Source organism: Pseudochaenichthys georgianus, chromosome 1 (genome assembly GCF_902827115.2).
Source record: "Pseudochaenichthys georgianus chromosome 1, fPseGeo1.2, whole genome shotgun sequence".
Lineage (NCBI taxonomy): Eukaryota > Metazoa > Chordata > Actinopteri > Perciformes > Channichthyidae > Pseudochaenichthys > Pseudochaenichthys georgianus.
In genome coordinates this window covers 33,998,509-34,024,386 of record NC_047503.1, presented here as the reverse complement: position 1 = coordinate 34,024,386, position 25,878 = coordinate 33,998,509, and the positions used below count along the sequence as shown (strand labels likewise).

General features: G+C 42.6%; 1 protein-coding gene across 2 annotated transcripts in view; it reads left to right on the top strand.

The window, feature by feature from the left end:
• Positions 1-25,080, top strand: part of sdk1b (sidekick cell adhesion molecule 1b) — a 281,269-nt gene extending 256,189 nt beyond the window's left edge. For both annotated transcript variants that reach the window (XM_034084739.1, XM_034084730.1), the window contains 16 exons: positions 1,470-1,671; positions 4,754-4,857; positions 5,011-5,081; positions 5,869-6,007; positions 8,371-8,427; positions 8,609-8,710; positions 10,254-10,369; positions 17,083-17,269; positions 17,365-17,502; positions 18,139-18,300; positions 19,043-19,168; positions 19,641-19,805; positions 20,582-20,719; positions 22,157-22,277; positions 22,443-22,572; positions 23,340-25,080. In XM_034084739.1, coding sequence (XP_033940630.1) covers positions 1,470-1,671; positions 4,754-4,857; positions 5,011-5,081; positions 5,869-6,007; positions 8,371-8,427; positions 8,609-8,710; positions 10,254-10,369; positions 17,083-17,269; positions 17,365-17,502; positions 18,139-18,300; positions 19,043-19,168; positions 19,641-19,805; positions 20,582-20,719; positions 22,157-22,277; positions 22,443-22,572; positions 23,340-23,648 — 2,267 coding nt within the window. In that variant the 3' untranslated portion in view covers positions 23,649-25,080. The remainder of the gene's footprint in view (positions 1-1,469; positions 1,672-4,753; positions 4,858-5,010; positions 5,082-5,868; positions 6,008-8,370; positions 8,428-8,608; positions 8,711-10,253; positions 10,370-17,082; positions 17,270-17,364; positions 17,503-18,138; positions 18,301-19,042; positions 19,169-19,640; positions 19,806-20,581; positions 20,720-22,156; positions 22,278-22,442; positions 22,573-23,339) is intronic.
• Positions 25,081-25,878: the final 798 nt, after the last annotated feature.

Here is a 25,878-nt window from a genome sequence, read left to right as displayed (position 1 = left end):
GTGTGTGTGTGTGTGTGTGTGTGTGTGTGTGTGTGTGTGTGTGTGTGTGTGTGTGTGTGTGTGTGTGTGTGTGTGTGTGTGTGTGTGTGTGTGTGTGTGTGTGTGTGTGTGTGTGTGCGTGCGTGTGTGCGTGTGCGTGTGTGTGTGTTGTACACAGTTGTACAAAGATACTGACTCCCAGATTCATCTTTTATCTTCTAATTGAATAGCAAGACTGACAAATAGGAACACACACTGGCAGTCTGTTGAGAAATAGTTTCTTTGATGTTGCCGTGGTTAGATGTCTTGTTTCATTTAAATACATGTAAGTATTGCAACAGTCAAGCCAGTGTAAATGTTGGCTGCCCTTGTCCTGTGTTACAAGGTATTGGCAGCATATGGTCCATGTTCGCCTCAATATAGTCAGGGGACAATTTGTTTCATCGTGCATAGTTACAGATAGGGGGCAAATTAAAGGAAATTAATTAATGAGAAGAGAAGCATATTGCAGATGTTTCTATAAAGGGCACTCATTTACATCCATTTAAGTAACCAGGTTTCACCTCATTTAAAAAAAGAATATGATTTTGGACCTAGTAGCCGCAGATAGACAGGAGGGGGTGAGAGAGGGGACGACATGCAGCAAAGTGCGGCAGCTGGGATTCTGATCTCGGCCGCTGCAGTTAGGCCCTACAGCTGATTTCTTAGTGTATATGATATTTATACTTTTTTTACGTTATTTCTGAGCCATGAGTATTGAAAGCTGGGTCTCTAATTGACTGTTTACATGTGTGAATGTGTATTACAAAGACTTCAAACATAAAACGTTTCCCTGTATAACTAAGACAGGAGAGAAGATAAAAGGAAAGATCATTAAAGGTAGCAATTCATATAATTCCATCTAAAGTACGGCTTAAATTGAAACTAACTAACAGTAGAGTGTACAAGTCTAATCATGGTTCCACTTCTCAATGTGTGGCCTTTTGTTAAAGACACATTTGTACCGTAAGGAGAAGCTTTGCTCTCTCACAGACACACACTGTTCTGGAGGCGTGTTCTTATTACTTACCTCTGTCTGGAACACATTTGTATAGGGATAAGTGTGTTGTAGATGTTTCGACCTTTTTTCATTTTCTATCTTTATGCATCCAGCACCTTCTTGACTTGCAGTGTTCTGTCTTTTACTTTGTGATCCAACTATATATCTAAAACTACACAATATCCCTCTGTCCTTGATGTGCAAAAACTCACACACGATGGGTGTACGCAGTGGGAGCACAGCCACTCCATGTAACATTCCTAAATTACATGATTTTATGTATGAATGAATACTTAAAATAAAATTGCCCTAGAAATGTAAATGTGTTGATCTTTTTCCCTTTCCTGCTTTCTTTTCAACTCCCCCTCTCTTATCCTGGTTTCACCTTCCCTCTTTCTTCCCCTCTCTCCTCTGCCTCTTTCCCCCTCTTTTTATCTCACCACATTCACAGAGCGTCCCCAGCCGCCCAGGAAGTTGTCTGTTCCTCAGGAAGGGGTTGAATCTCGTCATGTGCGCCTCCACTGGGTAACAGGAAGCTCAGGTTCCTCCCCGCTGAGGTACTTCACCCTGCAGGCCAAAGAGCTGCCCAACGGGGACTGGAACGCACACACTGCTGACATCCCGCACAACGGGACCACCTGGACCGCTGACAGGTACACATGTGCACATATGTGAAGTCACACACACACACACACACACACACGTATCTGCTTGTGTGGCATCTAACCGTAACTACATGATGTGCAGCAGGCAGGTAAAGCTTCAGATGATGTGTATACCCAATATAGAAAGAGATGGAGGGTGATTACTTTTTTTGTGTTTTCTAACAGGAATAAAAAGCAGGAAATCAAAAGGAAAAGATTAAATTGTGTTTTTGCTTTTAAAGTAATCCACACACTACAGCAAGATGAAGCCAATACATTTGACTGTTTGCTTAAAATTAGAAATCCGTTGTTTCAAAAATTACAAAGCATTACAATCGCTAAAGCTTCCACCGTAAACTGATGAAATGCTTAATGTGCTGTGCAGGAACGGAAAGCTTGACAGGCATAGAAACAGTATCTAGTGAAGGTTGGGGCTATCTAATAGTCAATTAGGCCATCTCAAGCATCCTTGGAGAAAACATGAATAAAAACTCAACATTACTGTTTGTGCTTTCCTTACACAGCATGGAGATTTTGTTTGGCATTACATGCTAGACTTGAATTAGTTAAAGCAGTCTTTAAAAAATCTTGTAATGTTTATGCATCCCCTGGGAGAGAAGAGGAGTGGACTGAGGACGAGGGGGGCTGTGAATACTCAACGCAGAGAACAGAGAATTAGAACACAGTAAGAAAAAGTTTTATTTGGAACATGTAGTACCAAAAAGGTTTTTAGAGCGAGAAAAACGCAACACAGAGAAGAAAAAACCCCACCAGGGAGAGCAGGGTAATCATAATCACTGCAGAAACGTGGAGGATCTCAGTCACCTAATCACAGAGCAACAGCGGGAGTGCACTTTGTCTTTTTCTCTCCTTTCGTGATTTCAAGTTTCTGTGTGCCATTTGTCCAATAGGCATTCTCGAAAAACGTTTTTTACCTTTTCATGTGTCATCCCTCTTGTTGTCACCACCTCCCTTCGGGCCTCCATCCGTCAACAGCTAGTGCTTTCAAAAACCATAAGTCGTGTATTTGTTCCTTCCTTCACATGCACTAATCCGCAGCAAGAGAGGGCTCCATGTCTTCCTTTTCCTTCCCTCTCTCTCCATCCCTCCATCCTCCCCCTCTTGGTGAGGCTGTCATTAAGGCAGCAGGTGATGGCGGTCAGACTCGATGGCTGCTCCAACTTCCCTGAAAGCCTAAGTAGCAGAACTATGATGAGGCTTTACTTTGGATGGTGTGTGTGACTGTTGGTGTGTGTGACTGTTGGTGTGCGCTCCTTCTTCATCAGCTATCACAGAGCTGTTTGAGATGCTAAAGAGCGCTCTCTGTGTGTCTGCACCAGCCTGTTTCAGCCTGCCTCAGGGAGAGTCTCTCTGCCATGCTGCTGCTGCTGCTGCTGCTGTTGTTTTGATGCATTTCAGGCTCATTCTAACTCTGAATGCTCTAATTACAGCGCCGGATGGAGGAATTAGCTTACTTTTCAATACACTCACACTCACACTTACTTGTTATCCATCCCTTAATTGTTGTTTTCCAATGAGACATCTTTGGAACCAAAACATTGAAGTCCCCCCAGGCTGGTGCGAACATGTACACACACATGTACGGCACACACACACACACTCACTGTCCTTAAAGTTGTCCCAGTGCTGTTGGTGCCCCACCCTCTTTGAGCTTGGTGCTTTTGATGTGTTATTCCTACGATACCCACAACCCCACAGGGTTTTTTCGTGTCCCTTATTGGTGCTCATTATTATACAAGAGGACACTTGAGGAGTTCTCCAGTCGCCTGCTGAATTTCTCACTGGTCCTCTGAAGTCCCTGAGGCCCGTGACAATAAGGTCCAGGACCTTGTAGGTAGATGTGTGAGCAGTGGCAAAGCACAGGGGAGGGTGTTACATTGAATCCTTTGTAACAATTGTTGTTACTGCCTTAACAAATGATTCAAATGATCCTGTTAACTCGTATTTCTAATGAGGTTGGACTCACAAATAGGTAAGACAAATTACCTATTTGCCACCGCCTGTCCTTTTTAAATTTTTAATCAGATTCCCACGGTGAGCAGAAGAGGGAGGATTTAAACTATTAGCATGCTATAAGGCACAGAACTCTTGCTCAGCTGGCTCCTAACAACGGGTGCCTGTCCCTTCAGCTGATTGTAAGTGGCTCTAGAGTCAAGTGTTTTCAAAATGACTGATGTATATTGTTATTCTGTGCTTATTAATGCATTCACCTTGCACAGAGGACAAATGCAGATACGATGTTGTGGTTGTACAGTATGGCAGCAGAAATACTTTGGCAGGGAAGACAATTAGCAAAGGTGTAAGATAATTATTATACAAGACCTCTTCAAAGGCCACAGAAAGAGCAGAAATATGTTTGCGAGAGTGGGGGAAGATGGTTTTGGAAAAAATGTGTTAAAAGTGTTAATGATACCTAGTGGAGTTATTTGACACTTGTGGTGCTGTAGAGCCATGCTTTGATGAGCGGGTCATTGTATTGTTTGTTTCTTGCATTGTATGTGCCTTTGTGTTTGTGATAAGAGAAGAAGAAAACCATAAGCTGATGCAACCAATGCAACAGAAGCCTTTACCAACATGTTATGTGTTTCAAGGTCTTACAGATATACTTACATGTTAGCATGTATACACTGATACTCACATGGAGTGGTGAGTTCACTGGTCTACATGCTATAGTTTTGCACACACTTATAAAAGCCTATAGACTATGACTAAATTAAAGTAATGCAATGCATGCATCAATTGGTTTACCAATAGATTCACATTGATAAACCTATTGTAAATGTTGCATGAGGATCATGGAGCAAAAAACCTAGTAGCCTTTTAATTTAAAGAAACCAATTCATCAATTTAGAATCTGTCCAAAGATATATTTGAAATTAAAATTTCATTTTTAGATGAAAGAATGAAAACATTCCTAGGGTGACGAGACTTCTTGTTCTAACAAAACAAAATAGGAAGATATTTATGAAGACGAGAGAGATGTAAAGCTGAAACCAATGTGAACAAAGGTAATACTTATCAGTGTTACGCCTCTAATCTCTACATATGTATCTGCTGTTTGTGTCGGCAGGCTGAAACCCTTTACATCATACAAGTTTCGGATGCTGGCCACCAACGATGTAGGAGACAGTGTCCTCAGCAAAGAGACGGAGGCTGTTACAACTCTGCAGGATGGTGAGTGACTGGGAACACTGATGGGGGGGGGGGGAGAAAGAAGACATGACAAAGTGTATTTTAAAACATAAATAAAAAGGACTATATTAGGATGGACAGTTTGTCTGCCTCGTCTTTTCTTCCTCACTCCCTTTGTTATGTTTTCCTTTCCAGTCCCTGAGGAGCCTCCAGTGATCCTTGCAGTGAAACCAACAACAACTACCTCAGTCATGGTGCAGTGGAAGGTATTTTCAGAATTTCTATTATGCTTGAGCAACACAAACATTATATACAGACAGACCTACACAACCAAACTTCGTGGAGGTTAATCACCTATTTGAAGAAGAAGAAGACCCCTGCAGAGTTACTGTGTTTGTACATGTTGCATATGGATGCAATTATGATTATTTATTGAAAAGGAAAGGTCAGAGGGCAGCATAGAGAGATTGGGGGGGATGTCAAGAGGGAGAGACAGATTGTTCTGGCAGCGGGAGAGAAAATGTCAAGCTCTTAATGAGGTTATACCAGCAGGAGAGATGTTAGAGAGCAAGAGAAGCAAACATCAGCCATGTCCAACAACAGAGGAAAATGAGAGAAAGGGGAGTTTTGGAAAAATGCAGGTGGTTTAAGAGCAACTTTGACTGGTGAAGCGACAGTAAATACAGCCTGGCTACTTTACTACTTATCACTCTTCCTCTTCTGCTTGGAAGTGTCTTCTCTCACTCCTTTTAGCCTTGTGTCAAAGCAGAAGGATGCGATGAAAAACAAAGTCACCAGCAATTTCATCATCCTTTACAAGAGTGCCAAACCCACTGAAGCATCACTTTGTCTGTGGGGTTATAGCCAGAGCAATCCAGCAGCGCTTTAAAGTGGACTCTGCTGATAGAATACTGCTCTGCCAGCCTGCCAGCGTCCTGTCAGTCACCCGCTACACAAAGACAATGAAAATGATCAAAGTACAGAACTCCTTCTTTGATAGTGAACTGAACTGTCTTCCATGTGCTCGTGTGTGCTTGTTTGCATGTTTTTCAGAAACCCAATGACACCAGTATTAACGGGGTGTTGACTGGATACCGGCTGTATTACAGAGAGCTCCAAGTAAACGTTTCAACTTTCGTTGAAGCAGAAGTCCAGGCAACAAAAAACAACACCACAAGTGCCCTCATTACAAGTGAGTAGTACGGGTAGCATCTGTTTGCTTAGCCCCACTCCCACTTAGTTAGTGTTGCTATGTCTGTCACGCTTTTCTTTTCAGCACTTTGCTACTTTGTTAACAGTGATGAAAGTGTCATTTTTAAAACTTGAAATGCACAGCATTATTTATGTATTCTTTCTTTATACTGTAGCACACAGAAGTAGGTAATTCAAATGTCTAGCTAAAATTGAGATTCAATCAGATGCTTGCTATCTAGCCAGCTTGTAAAAGTGGCAATAGACATGTTTTTATCCCTGTAGCCTTTCCAAGTGGTATGATTTGGGACTTTAAGAAGTGAATGTTGAAGGGGGAAACAGCTACGGAGTTTGAGGGGGAAAAAAGGTCCACTTAGCCAACAGCATAAGTTTACCCTCTCCTCAGTTTCTCCTTTGTTGTGACAAGTATACATATATGTAATTCTGCCACTTTTAGCTATTATTGAAACTATTGCTAGATACTGTTCTTTTAATGTGAATCGCTGTTGGCAAACATTGCCAGGACACACTGCATTTTGTTTCCATGGCTTTGTGCCAATATTTTAGTTTTAATTTCCCCGTACCAGCGGCATATATAATTGCACAATGACTGCCGGGCTTAAAAGAACTAATCTAAATGCTGATGGTTTCATTATCTGTAGCCATTATTTTGTGCGGTCAACACTTGCTTCATGGTGATCCTTTATACAAAAAAACATGTCTATAGCCACATTAAGAGCTACCGTGGGCTGTATAACTGATTACATTACATTGAATTTAGCTGACGCTTTTATCCAAAGCGACTTACAATAAGTGCATTCGAACAGGAAGACACAACCTTCAAGAAAACAGAATCATACAAGTACTGTACATCAGGTTTCATAGAGCCAAATATTTCAAGTGCTACTCAACTGGCTACAGATAAGCCAGTCCTTTATTAGTATATAAGTGCTCTGTTAGCAGTTCTTTGTTAGTAATTATATCGCTCGAAGTGGAGTCGAAAGAGATGAGTTTTCAGTCTGCGCTGGAAGATGTGCAGGCCTTCTGCTGTCCTGATTTCAATGGGGAGCTCATTCCAGGGTGCAGCGAGTCGTTTGGCTGATGCAGAGCGTAGTGCACGTGCTGGGGTGTACAGTTTAACCATGTCCTGGATGTAGGAAGGGCCAGATCCATTCGCAGCATGGTATGCAAGTACCAGTGTCTTGTCCAGAAGCCAGTGAAGGGAGCGGAGGAGCGGCGTGGTGTGGGAGAATTTAGGAAGGTTGAAGACCAGACGAGCCGCTGCATTCTGAATGAGCTGCAGAGGTCGGATGGCACATGCAGGTAGACCAGCCAGGAGGCAGTTGCAGTAGTCTAGGCGTGAGATGACGAGAGCCTGGACCAGAACCTGCGTTGTTTTCTGGATCAGCTGGGGACGTATCTTCCTGATGTTGTAAAGCGTGAATCTGCAGCAACGGGTTGTAGCAGCGATGTTTGCAGTGCAAGACAGGTTGTTATCTAGGATCACACCCAGATTCCTTGCAGTCTGGGTCGGGGAAACAACAGAGGTGCCGATGTTGATTGTCAGGTCAAGAGTGGGACAATCTTTTCCCGGAAGGAAAAGCAGTTCAGTCTTGTCAAGGTTGAGCTTGAGGTGATGAGCAGACATCCACTGAGAGATGTCAGCTAGACAAGCAGAGATGCGTGCGACGACCTGGGTCTCTGAGCGGGGAAAGGACAGAATTAATTGGGTGTCGTCAGCGTAGCAGTGGTATGAAAAACCATGCGGGCTAATGACAGATCCGAGCGAGTTTGTGTACAGGGAGAAGAGGAGGGGACCAAGAACAGAGCCCTGAGGGACCCCTGTAGTTAATTGACAAGGGTCGGACTCGGACCCTCTCCAAGTTACCCTGTAGGTACGGTCTTTGAGGTATGAGGTGAGGAGGGAAAGTGCAGAGCCTGAAACTCCAAGTTCTTGGAGAGTGTGAAGGAGGATCTGATGGTTCACCGTGTCGAATGCAGCAGACAGGTCCAAAAGGATGATGACAGAGGAGAGGGAGGCTGCTTTAGCATTGTGCAGTTCCTCAGAGACAGCAATGAGAGCAGTTTCTGTGGAGTGACCTGCCTTGAAACCAGACTGGTACGGATCCAGAAGGTTGTTCTGGTGGAGATAACAGGAGAGTTGTTTAAAAACACATTTTATAACGAGAACTGCAATGTTCTTGTGCTGCCGTATACTGCTAGGTAGTCTTAATATTGAAAAAACGATAGGGGCTGTTAAAACGTCCTTTTTAACACTCCCCTCTTAAACACAATCACTTTATTTAATTGCCGTTGTCATTTTAAAATGTACTGATGTCCCCCTCCATCTTTGTCTCCCTAAAGCCAAGAGCACCTTCAAGACAGTCAGCAGTGCCACGCTAACAGAGTTTGAGTTGACACGTAAGTAATTAAAAATGGAACTGGGAAGAAAAGCTTCTGGGATATTTATTTTTTTAAGACTTGGTTTTAGTAACTTTATAATAAGCAACCAGCTTCTATTATAAGAAGTAGCCAAAACAACTAACATTTTCACTTTGCATACATGTTACACGTAAATGTAAGTATTTTAATTTCTTTGCAGAACTGAAGAAGTTCAAACGCTACCAGATTGTTATGACGAGCTACAACATCATCGGAGAGAGCCCCCCCTCCACCCCAGTGGAGGTGTCTGTCGGAGAGGCAGGTAGGTGGAAACAGGAGGAGGCTGTTAGACAGGTCACTATTTGTATACGTGATTTACACTTAATGCTTATGAACATGTACACATGTAGGGTTTGCAAGAACAGCTTGAATGTCTAGCTGCTTCTTTCCCCAGCATTAACTGCTTTGTAAAAACGTTGCATTGTGGGTAAAATAACATTACGTTTTAAGCTAAATCTTTAAATTGTTGCTCAACAGTTACAGTGGGATATCAATTATTATTATGAATTATTATTATTATTATCATCCCATTTCATACATGTACTTTATTCTCCAACATACAAACTAATTTCATCATACACAGCAAATATAACAAAGAACCTGCCATAACATGAGCATCACATATAGATCCAAAAGCAGTATTTTGAAGTGAGGGAAAAACAAAGAACAAAGAAAACCTTACTCAAGGTGCCCTTACTGGTATATCATATTTTAAGCATGAAAGCACATCCATGACCTTGAAAGTAGTAGTTAAACACATCAGCCCCATCTCAAGGTCAGTTTACTGTACATGTTTTTCCAGACCTCAAACCGTAACATATGGTATTAATGAGCAGATAGATTTACTCAGTTGTTTTTGATGGATGTGTTCACAACAAGCTCGGTAGCTGTAAGGATTTCATCCGTAGCACACAATAGGCTTTTAAAGACTGTGATATTTCCGACTCTGGAAGAAGCGAGTTAGAAGACCTTGAATCTTTGCCCTGTCTCTCGCTTTCTTCTTCTTCATTCTTACTTGCTTTGTCCTATCCACGCCTCCTGCCGTCCTCTCTTTGCCCTTTGAATGGCATTGCTTCTATGTGTGTGTGTGTGTGTGAAAGTGTGCTTGCGCATACATCTGTAAAAATCTGAATGTCGTCAAGAGCTGCACAAAGTCATCTATTGTTGTAGCGATGGCCCAACCCCTGTTAAACTTCACCAGAGAGTCTAGCCATGGATCTATTACACAGACAAGAGTGCAAATAAATTACTCTCAATCACACACACACACAAATACACAACTACAGCAGGCAAACACACACAAGGCAGATTGGGTAAACACATTTGTACGATATGATAGTAACAGCAACACGTTTTTTTGCAATTTGCCTCACAATCTCACACTCGCTCAATCAGACAAACACTGCATTCCTAATCAAGAAGTGTGTGTAGTGTGTGCGTGTAAGGCATACATATCACATGCAGATGAGCGAGAGGTAAGGATAAGCAAGGGGGAAGCAGAACAAGGCTGGAGGGGGGTGATGAAATGGGGTGATATGGCCTTTTCTCTAGCCTCAGGTGAACACTGCTGAGTGTTCATGCATATGTGCGGTACAGTGGAGTAACAAGCTACTGCCTTAGGCCCAGTCTAATTGGAAGGGTAGAACATATCCTCCCACCCACTTTAACACTGAGCTGCACACACACACACACACACACACACACACACACACACACACACACACACACACACACACACACACACACACACACACACACACACACACACACAGTAACTGTCTAACTAAACACCTCGCCTCCTGCAGCTCCATCGGTGGCTCCTCAGTCTATCAAAGTCTCCGCTGTGTCTCCCTCCACCCTGGAAGTGACCTGGGACACACCCCCCCTGGAGACCCAGAATGGACTCATCCAAGGATACAAGGTGACACACACACACACAAATATGTTCTTGTGGGAAACACGCACACATTACAGACAAAGACCCAAACAAACCAAAACAATACTATGATGTGATTTAAAATAAACACACCCAGTGTTTCTGTGTGCATTCAAACTGTCTTTGTCTCTTGGAGGCTTTTTGCTCTGGTGCACTTTCAATCGCGCTGTCGAGAAGTAGGGAGCATTACGTTAGAGGAAGAATCTGAATATCCTTTAATGGTTTCAATATCACTCGTCTACCTGTGTCTCCCCCTCGACTCCCCTGCCCCACTCCCTCACTCTTACTACTTCAAACACAAGGTTATCTGTCCTGCTTTAGACACATTGATTTCTGCCCGAGTGGAGGGGGGGAATGTAATATTTGCAGAGTGAAGAAATGAGATGAGCAATGATCCCTGCAGAATCCTGATTAGAGGAGACGATCGAGGGAATACGTTTAAGCTACCAGAGACGGATGGTCACAGAGAAGGGAGGCAGAGGGGGTTAACAAGATTAAGACGAGAGAAATAGAGCAAAGAAAGAATGTGTAATGAATTTATAGGTTATGATTTCTGTTCACACTGGGAAGCACAGAGGGCAGGTGGGGCTGAAGGTAAACTTCATCGCAACAGTGCTGTCTTTCAACAGTTTACTGAAATGCTCTCGAGGACTGTTTGAATGCACTGAACATGATGGGTGACAGGTAATTCAACACTGTTCATTTCAGACATACAGCAAATGTAAAAGGTTGCTTGTTTGCAAAAGTGCGGGCAGATGTGTTCAAGTGAGTCACTGATACTTTAAACAAAGCCCTCCAAAACTGCACCTTTTCCTTGTATTATCCACTTCCAGATTCTAATACTTCATACAAATAATCCATCATACTATTCCTGCCAAAGACGGTCAGTTGTATCTAATAGAAGTGAGAAAAAAACAACTGAAATTGATAAAGTGTTTCCTCCTTTTGAAAAACAAACATCCAGGTGCTATTTTTCATCAACACTTAAACCTAAATCAACTTTTTAACAACAGAGAGGGTTCGAAAATCCATTTAAGGTTCTTGATCTCATCAAGTCATACTATAATCGTGTTCATTCACTACAGCTTCAAATCGATATCGATAATTGCTTAATCCGTATAGGCTCACTCCTGTTAAAGACACCAGAATAGATCCTCTACAGTAGAGTGGATTACAGAATGGTCTGGACTTTTTACTAAGCCACTAGAATAAAGTATCGCAAGAAATGTTGCCTATTATGCAGAAGGTAATACATTTAGATTTAAATTGAGTACAAGGATGAGTTATTCTGTATCTCATTATTGTAAGAGCTCGGGAGGGACAGAGATGGTATAATGCTGCCATCAAGTGCTACTCACAAGCTGCTACTTCCAATTTTGAAAGGTGTAAATATATCTCATGTAGTGCCTCTTGTTAGGAATAATAACAAAATGAACCCTTTTACAGGGAGTAGCTCTTGGATTTTGTTTTACTTTGTAAACCAAAATGCACTGAGACGTTTTATGTTGGAGGGTTTATAGATAAATACATGACATTGATTCACTTTAATGGCCAACATTAATCACTTTTCCCATCAATTCCTGCCAAAGCTCTAAATAATCAAACAATTTTTTTGTGGGACAACATTTAAATAAATAAATAAACAGTGGAAACATAGCCCTGCTACATGTTGTTCAAATCAATAATATGATATTCCTTTCTGGCTGCTTCTCACTCGGTATCCATGTTAATGACCACTGGTCCAAACATGGAAAGAAAAGAAATGTCCAGTCAGTCTGTAATTATAATAGCAACCATTTCATGATCTGATTACAGCTTTAAATGAGCTGAGGAGCTGCACGGTATGATTAGAGACCCGGGGGGCTGATTGTCGTTGAAAGCTTGTCAGAGAAAACATCCAAGTGCTGTGGTTGAACACGTTTGAATCAAGAATAAAACTCTGCTGTGACTCATAGTCATTTGGCTGTGAATTATCACTCCTAGCAAAAACATTTGAGCCTAACATAAAGTAACAATCAGGAGAATGAGTGCTGTAACAGCTGCTGTGGCTATTCTCTCACCAAAGGCTCTTGTGTATCCAAGATACTTTCCTGATTCATCTCTAATGCATGAGGCTCAACCACCTCTGTAACCTTGCTGTAAGTGAGCATCTGATATGGATGGGTGTATGCCGGGGAAACTCAAGGCAGTTCTCACGTCAAACCGAGCCTTTCTCACTGGCCTCTCAGCTGTTGTGTACAACGTTATTGGAGGAAAATGTTTAGTCAACATTGAGCCCAGGGGCCTATACTACGAACCTGGTTCAACCTAACCTGGATATGTTTGAGTTAGCCGGTTGGCCTAATCCAAAACATACGCGCTATCGCTAAACTGTACTACGACGCTGGTTATCAAGTGGATCGCTCAAGCCAGCCGTGTCCTATCTAGTTAGGTGCGCGTTCACATGAAAGGGGTGGTATCTGGAGCATTCGACCAATCACAAACATGGAGAAGCGCACTGACAGCGCAGCGTCATACTTCCTGAATGAAAAGTGAACTTTAATACTAGTCAAAAATGAAGAAGTTAAACTTTAAACATCCATGACTTAAACACTTTATCCAGGATCAAAGCCACAGAGCTGCACCTGCAAGGTGAATACAGCTGGAAAAAGTGTTTGAATGCGTACATTAACAGGTTTATGATATCACTGCCCCGTCTAAAACACGATCTGACTTTAATTACATTTGTCTCGAGTGTTTCGTCAACTTATGTGTTGCTTAAAATAATACTTCTGCATACAGTATGTGACACTGTGAGTGTTGCACGGCCAGATACGGCTCAGCTGACTCAGATAAGGAGATATATGATACATTATGAAGTGATATGCCGCGGACTGTACTTAATGTACTCTGATCCGGTTACTTATGTTGTGGCCGATATTTAAGTAAGCTTTCTTAACGCTAATGTTATAATAGTCAGATTGCTCTGAAGATGGGAGGTGATATTCTATTGATGTTCACGTTCACACAGTCGGTGATTTTTGCCGGCCGTCTTTCCTGCAACGGCAGCTTTTCTGTATTTCCTTTCTCCTGTAATATGACTTGATCGCTTTAAACTCCGCACACTGAGCTCTGATTGGTCAGCAGGCGGTGCTTTCACTGAGTTGAGCTCTTAGCCTGCAACCTAACCTGGGGGGTATACTACGAAGCAGGATTTTCACACATTCAGGGAAAACTCCGGCTTTCCGGCCCTACGAAGCTGGTTCTCTTTTTAGCAGGCTAGATCTCCATGGTAACTTATGCTTAGCGGCTAACCTGGTCGGGACCAGGTTAGGTTGCAGGCTAAGAGCTCAACTCAGTGAAAGCACCGCCTGCTGACCAATCAGAGCTCAGTGTGCAGAGTTTAAAGCAATCAAGTCATATTACAGGAGAAAGGAAATACAGAAAAGCTGCCGTTGCAGGAAAGACGGCCGGCAAAAATCACCGACTGTGTGAACGTGAACATTAATAGAATATCACCTCCCATCTTCAGAGCAATCTGACTATTATAACATTAGCGTTAAGAAAGCTTAATTAAATAGCTGCCACAACATAAGTACACTGAGTGAAGACGTCGATGTGTCCCATTATCATTCATATCACTTCATAATGTATCATATATCTCCTTATCTGAGTCAGCTGAGCCGTATCTGGCCGTGCAACACTCACAGTGTCACATACTGTATGCAGAAGTATTATTTTAAGCAACACATTAAGTTGACGAAACACTTGAGACAAATGTAATTGAAGTCAGATCGTGTTTTAGACGGGGCAGTGATATCATACACCTGTTAATGTACGCATGCAAACACTTTTTCTTTTTCCAGCTGTATTCACCTTGCAGGTGCAGCTATGTGGCTTTGATCCTGGATAAAGTGTTTAAGTCATGGATGTTTAAAGTTTAACTTCTTCATATTTGACTAGTATTAAAGTTCACTTTTCATTCAGGAAGTATGACGCTGCGCTGTCAGTACGCTTCTCCATGTTTGTGATTGGTCGAATGCTCCAAATACCACCCCTTTCATGTGAACGCGCACCTAACTAGATAGGACACGGCTGGCTTGAGCGATCCACTTGATAACCCGCGTCATAGTACAGTTTAGCGATAGCGCGTATGTTTTGGATTAGGCCAACCGGCTAACTCAAACATATCCTGGTTAGGTTGAACCAGCTTCGTAGTATTGGCCCCTGGTCCCGACCAGGTTAGCTGCTTAGCATAAATTACCATGGAGATCTAGCCTGCTAAAAAGAGAACCAGCTTCGTAGGACTGGAAAGCCGGAGTTTCCCCTGAATTTAGCCGGCTAAGCGAAAATCCTGCTTCGTAGTATACCCCCCTGATTAAACATCATGCAGTGATTTTAAAAGTACACATTAAGAAGGAAGTAGCTGCTCAGAGTTTCACGGCGGAGAAGCACCTGTCCAGTGCCGTAATGAGCCGGAGGCAAGCTGTTTTAATGCATCAAACTGATTTAGTTGCTGCATATGCATTTATATAGGCTGTTTACTGGCAGTAAGATATCAAGTCTGTTGCTTTGCCTTTTTTTCGCTCATCATGCACAACCTGTTTCATTAAAAGTGTATGACCTAGACCAGGGGTTTTCAAAGTGTGGGAAGGTGAGCCTCCCCTCAGAGAACATAAGAACAGCCACGCCCCCCCTCCCAATTATTATTGCTATTATTATTATTATTATTATTGTTGTTGTTGCTATAATGCAGGGGTATTATTATCCAGTGGAAAGTCCTTACCTACTGGCCTAGTTAAATCAAAGTGGTTCATTTTTTTTGGCTGGGCAGTGTAGTTTTACACACCGTCTTATTTGACTTTCTCAGGACTTAAAACTGTTTTTTGGGGGCAGACCCCCACAAAGAAAAAAATATATTTACACACACGTAAGGTCATCATCTTAACAGTTTTGTATGCTCATCGAGTCATCCGTGAGCAGAGCATCAAGTTGGCATGCCTATTACAGCTCAATGCGGCGATTACCATCTTCTTCAGCAAAACGCCTCACAAACTTATTAAGATCTAAAGCTTTAGTGCGTTTTGATTCAATGCTGAGTACAGCCAAACTTGACAGTCTCTTCTCTGTCATAGTAGACCGCAAATACCTCATTCCTTCCGTCTACTTGAGTCCGAATGCTTCTTGTTTTGCACCGTCCCCCCGTTCAAATGAAATCACCGCCAATCACATTTCCACGCTCGCACCAGGGCCGGGAGGGGTTACAAGGCTCGCGTCTTGTGCTGCATTCACTTGCACTCAGACATTAGGGATTTTCTCTCATAAATGTCCGATGAGCCACAAGTTTTATTTAAAAACAAAGCTGCCAACTGGGGTGGCAAGGCTATTTTAGGGTGGCAGTTGCCACCCCATGCCACCCCGGTAGATCCGCCCCTGCTTGACCGGTACTTGCTTTTGATCAAAGTCAATGCGGAAACACACAGGTAGGCGGAGGTGAAGGGAATGAGCACTTTTACAGCCTTTTTGGCGAGGTGGGGGAACTCGGTCTCTCAACAGACAGCCAAAAGTGTGCAAGTGACGTTTTCTGCCAGACGCTGTCTCCTCTCTCACTTTAGGTAACTTCACAAAAAATCAATCCATGTTGCTGCTAACATAAAGTTAGCTGAAGTTAACTAGCTGAAATTCTCGTTCTTTTTTTCTCACGCTGCCCTGAAGCTCTCTATTGATCTCACCGTACTGTGTACTGAATTATTATCAGATGACCTTTGTTCTGTTTAAACTCAGTGATTGACTAAAGTAGCCCGTGTGTCTTCATTAATGCCTGATGTCCGGAAAGTTAATGGTCATGTCAGTGCTTATCTGTTTCTCATGAGAATGGACAGTGACACATGGACTACATTATACATTTTGTATTGTTTGATTACCTGAAGCACTTCAAATGAGCACATCTCATGTTGGATGATGTACGGGTTGTGGTATGAGGATAAGAAATACTTTGCACTCTTTGCACTAAATCTAGGTTTCATTACTTAAACGACCATGGCTGATGTTAGGCCTTGTTGGTTAATTATCAGGGACTTTGTTATGATTAGGCACCAGGTCATATATTAGAGCTTTCTGTTAAAGTTCTTTGATGCTTGTAACTGCCATTTAATATCACACAAAATATAATGAAATGATGACTTAAAGGACAATTTACCAATACCTTAGTTGTGTTAATAATGTGTTAATTAGGAGCAATCGCAAAGATCTTCTGTTTCTATTCTATTTTATTCTATCTATTAAGACACTAATACTTCAGAAAACAATGGTATAAAGTTATTAAGAAAAAAATGGAATGAAAGAATAAAAGCCTGTCAGATATGACAAATAGTACTGTATAGCTCTGGGTGCTGTGCTTATCCTAGTTTTCAGGATGAGGGTCAAGATACTTTTGCTTGATACAGAAGAAAATAATTATACATCAAGGCCAATCCAGTTAAATAAATGGCATCTACTTCACCCTTCTTTAAAGCCTAAACATATCTCTCCATAACATACTTCTCCCACTTGTGAAACAGCGCTTGAGCATTTATATATGATATGGATCGATTAGGAGACCTCAGGTGGAAAGGGAAAATAAAAGAGATATATAGTTGGCAGAAATGAGATAAGGGAGAGGAAAGGTGTTTGGAGTAAAACCCAAGCAGTGTTATTGACAGTGTTTTCCTGTGTTGCAGATCCACTACTGGGAGCGGGACAAGCAGAACCAGAGTGAGAAGGTCAAGGTGATTTTTGTCCCAGACACCCGGGTGCAGCTCTCCAACCTGACCAGCTACACACCGTACCTGGTCACTCTGACGGCCTTCAACACAGCTGGAGACGGCCCCCCCAGCGACCCCCGCGGGGCCCGCACCATGCAGTCTGGTAGGCAGTGCTGACAGCATGGTTATACAATCAACAAGTATTGTTTTATAGCTTTTGTTACGTTGTTTGATTCGTCTTCCTTCATGTTCCCTCAGCTCCCAGCGCTCCCAGCTACCTGTCCTTCTCAGAGGTGACCGGGGGGAGTGTGAATGTGTCCTGGGGGGCTCCCCTCACTCCTAATGGACAGCTGGAGGGCTACAGGATCATCTACCAGCCCACTGCGCCCGTACAAGGTAGGCACGCACATGCTGTATACACACAGATATGCATATTGAAGCCCTGAGAGGCAAGTGAGACAACAAATGTTGCTGATCAATTTTATAACCTGATCCAAACTGATTTCCCTCGTGTATTTGACTTAAGAAGACATTTTTGGGGGGAAATTCAAGGGTTTGTGGTAGAGTAACTTTCGCACTTCAAGTAGTGGATTTCCCCCTTTTCTTTTGTCATTTAACTTTAGACCTTTCCCTTTGTTGGCCCTGATATACTATTTAAGATCATTATTATTATCATTATCTCTCTTGATACACACACTGCTTTTTTTCATAATTTGCCAACACCCATTATATGTACCTTGTGTTTAAAGTGCATGGAGAAATTGAAAATCAACAGGAATAAATGAATAATGCTTTCAGTCTTATTTAGAACATGGGGTAGTGGTTTACTTCAGCTTGCCATGGCCAACATGAATATTAAAGCAACTAAAAATAAAAACATATTGAGGGGAAACACTGACCTTTTTAACGTGTGTGTGTGTGTGTGTGTGTGTGTGTGTGTGTGTGTGTGTGTGTGTGTGTGTGTGTGTGTGTGTGTGTGTGTGTGTGTGTGTGTGTGTGTGTGTGTGTGTGTGTGTGTGTGTGTGAGAGCAGGAGTGAGTAAACTGGTGACGGTGGACGTGAGGGGCAGCTGGCAGAGATGGCTGAAGGTCCGAGATCTGATCCGAGGAGCGACGTACGCCTTCAGTGTTCAGGCTCTCACCGTCAGCTACGGCCCGCCGGTGCACGCTAACGTCAGCGCTCAGCCCGTGCAAGGTAGCCTGCTGTCACTCTGTGCATTTGTCCCATTATGGGGACTTAACTAGGGCTGCATACTAACCAAAAGTAACTCTTTGAATGAGTGGGCAATGTGTTTAAACCAGAATGCATTAGACAGCTGCTTTAATAGACAATGAATAGAAACATGGAACTGATGGACCCTCACTGGTTTTATAACCTACTCAGTTTCAACATGACAGTGTTGTAGTTGTATTTATGGGATGACAGACTGTATGGTTGTATGAAACTGAACAGTGATGTTGGTAAAGGTTGGGATAAGTTCACTGTGTGTAAGTTAGTTTATTTATTTGTTTATAGTGTCGTGGACAGTCCCCATTTATCGACTGTCACAAAAAACTGTGAATGCAATACAAAAACTCGAAATCTTGCCCAGTATATTTGTCTAATATCTAGTCAGAATATGTCTTTACACCTGATATAAGACATAATAACTTCAGAAGCCAGATAATAACGGACACCCTTAAAATCACAATACATCAACAGCATTAGTTATAAAAAAAGGATGAAAGACAAGTAGATACAGGCGAAAGGAAAAAAAACAACAATAAAATGCAAACAACACACGTTACTACATACATGTCACATATAGCACATCACAAGCACATAACAGAAACGAGGGGCAACAGCATGTAACACACACACACCATATCCAACACAGACTAGTGTGTGCCGGTGTAGTTCTCAGTGAGCCAACGTGTGATCCTCTCTGACACTACAGGCTCCCCGGGGTCTCCTATAGAAATGTCCATCACCAAGGCGGCGGCAGCACTCACCATCCACTGGTCGGACGGAGAGACGGGTGCAGCGCCGGTCACCGGCTACGTTATCGAAGCCCGTCCATCAGGTGGGCTCACACACACTCTGTCCGTTCACATGCAGCTTTTCATCACGTGCACCGATTCCTATCATTGATTGAGTGGGAGGTAAAGGATGGCACTAAACCTCACTGAGTGTAGCTTTCTCCAGATTCATTGAGACCCACTGTGCAAATTAAGTCAGCAGCAATTTCCCAATAAAGATTACCAGACGTATAAAATACAGAAAGGCAACGTTTGTAGCATCCTGCAGGAGAGTGGAGACTCTAGTTTTCTTCTACCACTGATATTCAAAATGGTTGTACCCCGTTATTACTAGTAATAACAGTGATCATCGCCAAAAATAGTTACATCTAAATCGACCATTTATATGTTCTCCAATCATATTCTAACAATTAAAAGGGATATTTCTTAACTTGAGCTCTACTCTATGGTCTGCTTGTCCATTAACCCCCAACTCACCCCTCTCTCTCTCTCCCTCCCTCCTCCCTCGTTCTGCAGATGAAGGAGTGTGGGACTCCTTCATCAGACTCCTCCCCCCCACCAGCCGATCCGTTTCCGTGCCGCTGGAGCGCCTGAGGTCGGGGATCAGCTACGAGTTCAGAGTCATCGCTGTTAATCGCTATGGTTACGGACAGCCCAGCACACCCTCTGCTGCTCTCGCTGGTAAACAGACACACAAACACACACTCTCTCTCCCTCACACACTGCAGGAGATCAGGCTAATGAACATATCCAGGGTGATCCAACTTGTCTGATTGGGGTTTGATGGAATTTCCAGCCAACACTGAGAAGTTACTGTGGCTGTGTGTCTGCTGCCATCTAGAGGCAGAGGCGTGTAACTACAGCTCTGCTTATAGGCAAAGAGAGCATGACTCCATTTTTGTTTCTAATCTGTGCAAACTGTTTGAAGAACCAGCAGGATTTTTTTCTATCAGTAGGAAGAGAAAGAGTCTTTCCTCTAAAAGACATCATGAACAGACTTTAAAGAATGTTTTCCGGTCCTGGGGGACAAACTATAACTTACATTTGAATTAAAGCAAAGGAAAAGTTTGATTCTGTTTTGTTTCTTATAGCCTCAGAGACCGAGGCGCCCATTCGAAGAGATTACAGTCGAGGCAAAAAACGTTTTTTTCAAATTCAAATCTCAACCACTGATTTAGAAAATAGAGAGAGTATGTAAGAGAATGGAGAACTTTTCATAGTGACTAATTAACTTTGTTTAATGTATTATTCAGTGGGTTTTTATTTCCATTTTAGGCAATGCGTTCTATTTATTCTGTCATTTTATCTTTATTTGCTTTTCTTCATCCTATTTATAGTTTTTTTTATATTTTACGTTTAGTATCCAGTGTGTATTATATCCTGACAACATTCTGTCCATTATATATTCCTCTCTCACGTGTTCGTGTTCCTCCTCCTCCCCTCCCTCCTGTGTGCAGCGCTGTCCGAGCGTCCGTTCTACGAGGAGTGGTGGTTCCTGCTGGTCATGGCTCTGGTGGGGATCATCCTCATCCTCGTGCTGGTCTTCACTCTGCTGCTGCACGGACACAGCAGCAAGTACAAAGCCTGTGGGACAGGTGTGTGTTCCCAGCAGACATGTGATGTAATACTTCACAGGAGGACAGAGTGGGGATCTCCAGGGTGGCTTTTGCCTCGGGATGCATTTATCAATCATAGACTTACCACATCTTCCCTTCATGGATTTCTAACAGTGTGACATGCATCAGTTCAGTTGTGTTGTATGTAGAGGGAAATGGCCTCTAGCGGTCCGGTTCAAACCGGATCACCTGTCAGAGAGGAGAGGAAGGTCGGCCTCGCTCCTGCAGGGCAGACCCTGAAGCATCTCAGGAAACATCATCTCCAGGAGGATAAAGATTTAAATTACCTAGCTGTTATTTCCTTACAATATGAATGTAAGAGTAATGGTGAAACTATTTAATCAATGTTCTTTATTAATTTGGGTAATGCTATTTATTAAAAAAAAATACATAAAACTAGAGCAAACTAAAATGTCATTTTAAGTTTAAATATCAGTTTTGAGTTTAAATATCATCAATCTTTCTCCAGAATATCTGTCATGACCTTTACCTGAAAGAGACTGCTTAATGCTGTGGCTTGTTTTAAGAGCAGATACTTTGAGACATGTTTCAGTTTAATGTCTAAGCTGATATTTACACACACCAACATTATATAACATCAGGAGCTTCTCACATTGTAAGCCGCGTTTCCTCACAGAAAAAAAAAAAATGTTTTCCAGTTTCTTATTCTCAAATCTGGACGGCTTTATTATATTTTGGTGTGCCCCACCTCCACAGGGTGAGGCAGGGAGCGAGCAGCCTGGAGCGGAGAACTCAGAGTGTTACTCAAGGAGGCTCACTGACATGCATTGAAGGACAAACTCATTATAACAAAAAAGTTGTTCCGTCTGATGTCAGTAACTTCTTTAAAGAGTCGGCTCTTTGTGTTGATGCTTTTCTTCCTGTTTTCATGAGAGTTTCTGCTCCTCTCAGGGTTCCTGTGATGTTCCCCATTGTGGGCACAGCATTGCTTTTACACATCTGTGTGTGTGCACATCTGTAATCTAAAGTTAGCCCTGAGGCAGGACGAGCACACACAAAACTAAAACTAAAGAAAAATCAATGAGACCGTGGGAAACAACAGATGTTATTTTGGTTCAGATTCCCTTGAATCATTCAATCATCTTTCTCCCAATTTAAAATATGATATTGTTTCCATTATTGTTCCATTTGTTGTGGTTATTAGTGGATAAATTACTGCCGTGTTGAAAGCGCCAAATGATGCATCCTGGTTTAATATGCTCCTTATTGTCATTCCTGAGAGGTAACTGAACGCACCATGAATAAAACAAGAGGTGCACATAAACTCAGAGAACAGTGATTCAATTTCATTTTTAAAACATTCTCAGCCACATACAAGTGACTGAACTGCTTTTAATTTAAGTTTTTATCTGACACTCGTCCATCTGGTTTCTTTTACCTTCTATCTTCCTCCAGGGAAGCACATGTCCACAGCGGAGGAGTCGGTAACCCTGGACAACGGAGGTTTCACTGCTCTGGAGCTCAACAGCAGGACGATCAACAACAAGAACTCCTTCCTGAAGAAGAATGGGACCAGGTGGGCTCTCAGACACACACACACACACACACACACACACACACACACACACACACACACACACACACACACACACACACACACACACCTACACTTATCTTCCTGGAGTTGTTTCAGTTATTGGATTTTTTGTAGATGTTGCATTTATAGTGTGTGTGTCTCCAGGTCTCCTCCCAGGCCCAGTCCAGGTGGTCTTCACTACTCTGACGAGGACATCTGTAACAACTATAACGGAGCGGCGCTGACTGAGAGCACCACGCTCACTGAGAAACCCACCGAGGTCTCAGAGTCAGAGGTAACACTCTCTCTCTGTATCCCGGTCTTACATTTAAAGGGGAGGAACCTGTGTTACTGGCCGTCCTACAAAATGTTTTGTGAAAGTCGATATTGAGTTCTTTGTACTGTCTGCCGTGGAGGACGAAAAGTAAAGGTGGAGGTGAACAGTGAAAAGAAAGTACACTAAATGACTAAATTACTGAGCTGTGTCCAACCTTCTGCCTCCACCGATTCAAGAAGAGACATCTGAGCAGAGTACCATGTCATCTCAGTGTCTTGGTTTAACTCACACCTCTCCCCATGTTTCCTGTCTAATGCTGTCAAATAAAAACAAAAGGAAAACAAATATAAGGAATAAGACAGCATTTTAGCTCTTCCAGTTCCCTCGTCTAAAAGTATTTTTTTAAATATATTTTCTTTGGCAAGACGCCTGAAATATGTCAGTTAATACTGAACTGTGGACATTTTGAAACCCTTATATTTCTTACAAAAGGTGATTGCTAACCAAGGCTAAAGGACACTACAGAGGTTTTTAGCTAAATCAAACTTCATCACAAAAGCACAGAAAGTTTTCGTTTCATGACGTTTATACGCTTCGAAAATCATAAAAGTGATGTTCACTGCGATGATAACTTCTGGGTGGGAATACAATATAGCATCAAGATACAATATATCCCTCTACTGTCAACCACCGATGTGCAGACACCTTAGCTTAGACCTTAATCTGCACTTTCCTTCCTGTCTTTCTCTATGATAAACTAAAATCTGCTGTGTGTTTGTACGTAGTTAACTGACAGCGACTATGAAGACGAGCAGCCCAAGCACTCCTTCGTCAACCACTACATGAGCGACCCCACCTACTACAACTCCTGGAAGCGGCAGCCCAAAACCCTGAAGCCCATCGGCTCTCCCTTCGGATACGAGGAGTGCGCCACCGCAGACACGGAACCGTACTACCAGACCGTGGTGACGCAGCACAGCACCGGCGGCGCGTACACGCCCACGGGGCAACCGGCGCTCACGCACGTGAACCCCAACACCAACCCGCCCCCCGGCTCACGCACCCCCGTGACCGGATTCTCCTCCTTCGTTTGACTCTAGAGACTAAACCTGCACAAAATGACACACACAATTACACAATAATGGAGGGAGCCCGGTGTGTGTTTGGACTAAAGGAGACAGAGCAGGCGGCGCCGGGGGAGGGGGGGGGGACAAGGTGAGGAGACGTGGGACGGACTGGTGACGAAGCAGCACCAAAGAACTAAACGTACACCTCTCACTCGCCTTCCCCCCTCGTTCACAAAGATCCTCACTGTGTTGACGAGTGTGTGTGTTGCTCTCCTGCTCTGTTACGCCTCTGTGTCACTGTGCCCACACACACAGTTCTCGTTTCCACACACACACATTCACACTGGCCTATTCCAGAGACTCTCCGACGAGAGCTACATGTTTGTGTAAATGTTGAGGAGAGCATTCGAACTCGGGAACATGGAATTTCTGCACAACCTTCTTCACTGTTTTTCTGTATTTACACATAAGTGCACAAAGACACACGCATGCACTCCCTTTCAGGGTCTCCCACAGGGGGAGAAGGACTACAGGCTGTGGAGCGACATTCAGAGACGCCACAGAAGGGAGCAGCTGTTGTTGACAGACTGGTACATGTACACACACACGGAGCTGTAAAACACTACCACAGAGGGAAAGAAAAAAGTAACAATCAATAATCACATTTTTCGAACTTGAAAAAGGACAGAGAGCGAGCGTGGGCGGAGTTTTTTTAGAAGTGAAGGCATTCTCAGTGAGAGTGTTGTGTGGTTTCTAAGAGCGTTATTTGATGTTCGGGGTTGGGGTCGGAATATATGAAAACCATGTTTTTTACCGTCTACTGCCTGTTGTCAGCGCTCCTTATACCACAGCCTCCCGAGCCATAATGCTTGCACTGAGCCGAACCCCACACATTTCATCTTTTGTTGAAGTTTCATTTTTTACAATTAAGAGTTTGAGTGTGACACGTGTGCGTAGAAGCATGCGTGAATAAATGGCTCAGCTGGGAAGCCTGTTCATCCATCTCCGTTGTTCACTGCTAAGCAAAGCGTGCCATTGTATGTGTGTTTGCTTTTTAAGATGGATTTTGTACAGGGAAACCCTTTTTACTTGTGAGGTGTTGTGTGTAGTTTTGGCCACGTTTGTGTAATTCAAAGCAAATATTGAAACAGCACTGCAATTATGGATGAGGGGGAAAATAAATCATTTAGTAAGAATGATGATAAAATATAAGCTGCAGAGAATGAATGAAAGAAGACTGAAATCATTCTTGAAGGAGCTGCGTGTGATTGAAGTTTAAATAATAAGGCCTCGCTATCTGCTCCAGCCAGACTGACACATGTACTTTGTACCAAGTGCAAACTAAAATCATCTGTAAGTTTTCTCTCATGTATAATTTAAAGATTTCTCCACCCTCCTTCACTCTGTCACGCTTGTTTTGAGTCCCATTACAGTGTGTGAATAAATGGTTATTGTTTAACAGTGTGTCTTTGTGGTGTGTTTTAGTACGGAGACGAGGAACACGCCTCTTTGGAATATCTTCTACATTACACTGACTGAATTAAAGATAAGCCTTAACATTTGCCTCAGTGAACCTGAGCTGCACTGAACTCTAACCGGGCCTGCTGCATTGTTTGTGTATTTTTGTCTTACAGCGGTAAAAAAGAGAAGTGCCACAGCTTTATCGGTTGCTGTCTATTAATTATTGGCTATCAGTGGTCTGCTCAGCATGTAATACTTTTCCCTGAATAAAGTTCTGCGTCCGAGGAAACTGATGGCAGCAAGTAGTTGAACTATGAAACGATTATGTAAGAGATAATTCAGCAGAGGCCAAGTGCATTCACTTTAACTGTGGCATTCACCTCATAAAACTTTGTTTGTTAAGAGTTGGTTCACCCAAATGTTATTTTTAACCAAGATGTCTGTCTCCCATATCCTGCAATATGATGTTGGTAATCGGACATCTGGTTTAAGGTAAAAGTCTTCAACAATTGTGCAGAAATACTCAACAGTTGATGAGATTTTTGTACAGAATGTATCATTCACTATGGTTGTCCCCAAAGATCAATTAGTTGTATAGCAGTGAAACAAAACCGAAGAATAAAAACGCCAAATCACATTGATACAAAACAAAAATGGGTACAAAATAGATACAAATGAACTACCCACATTTCAATTATTTTTAAATGTGTTAAATTATGGAAGATCTTACCATACAGAATTTAGGGTTATTTGTATGGAGTGGTGATAGACACAGTAATAGTGCTTTGAGCAGTTC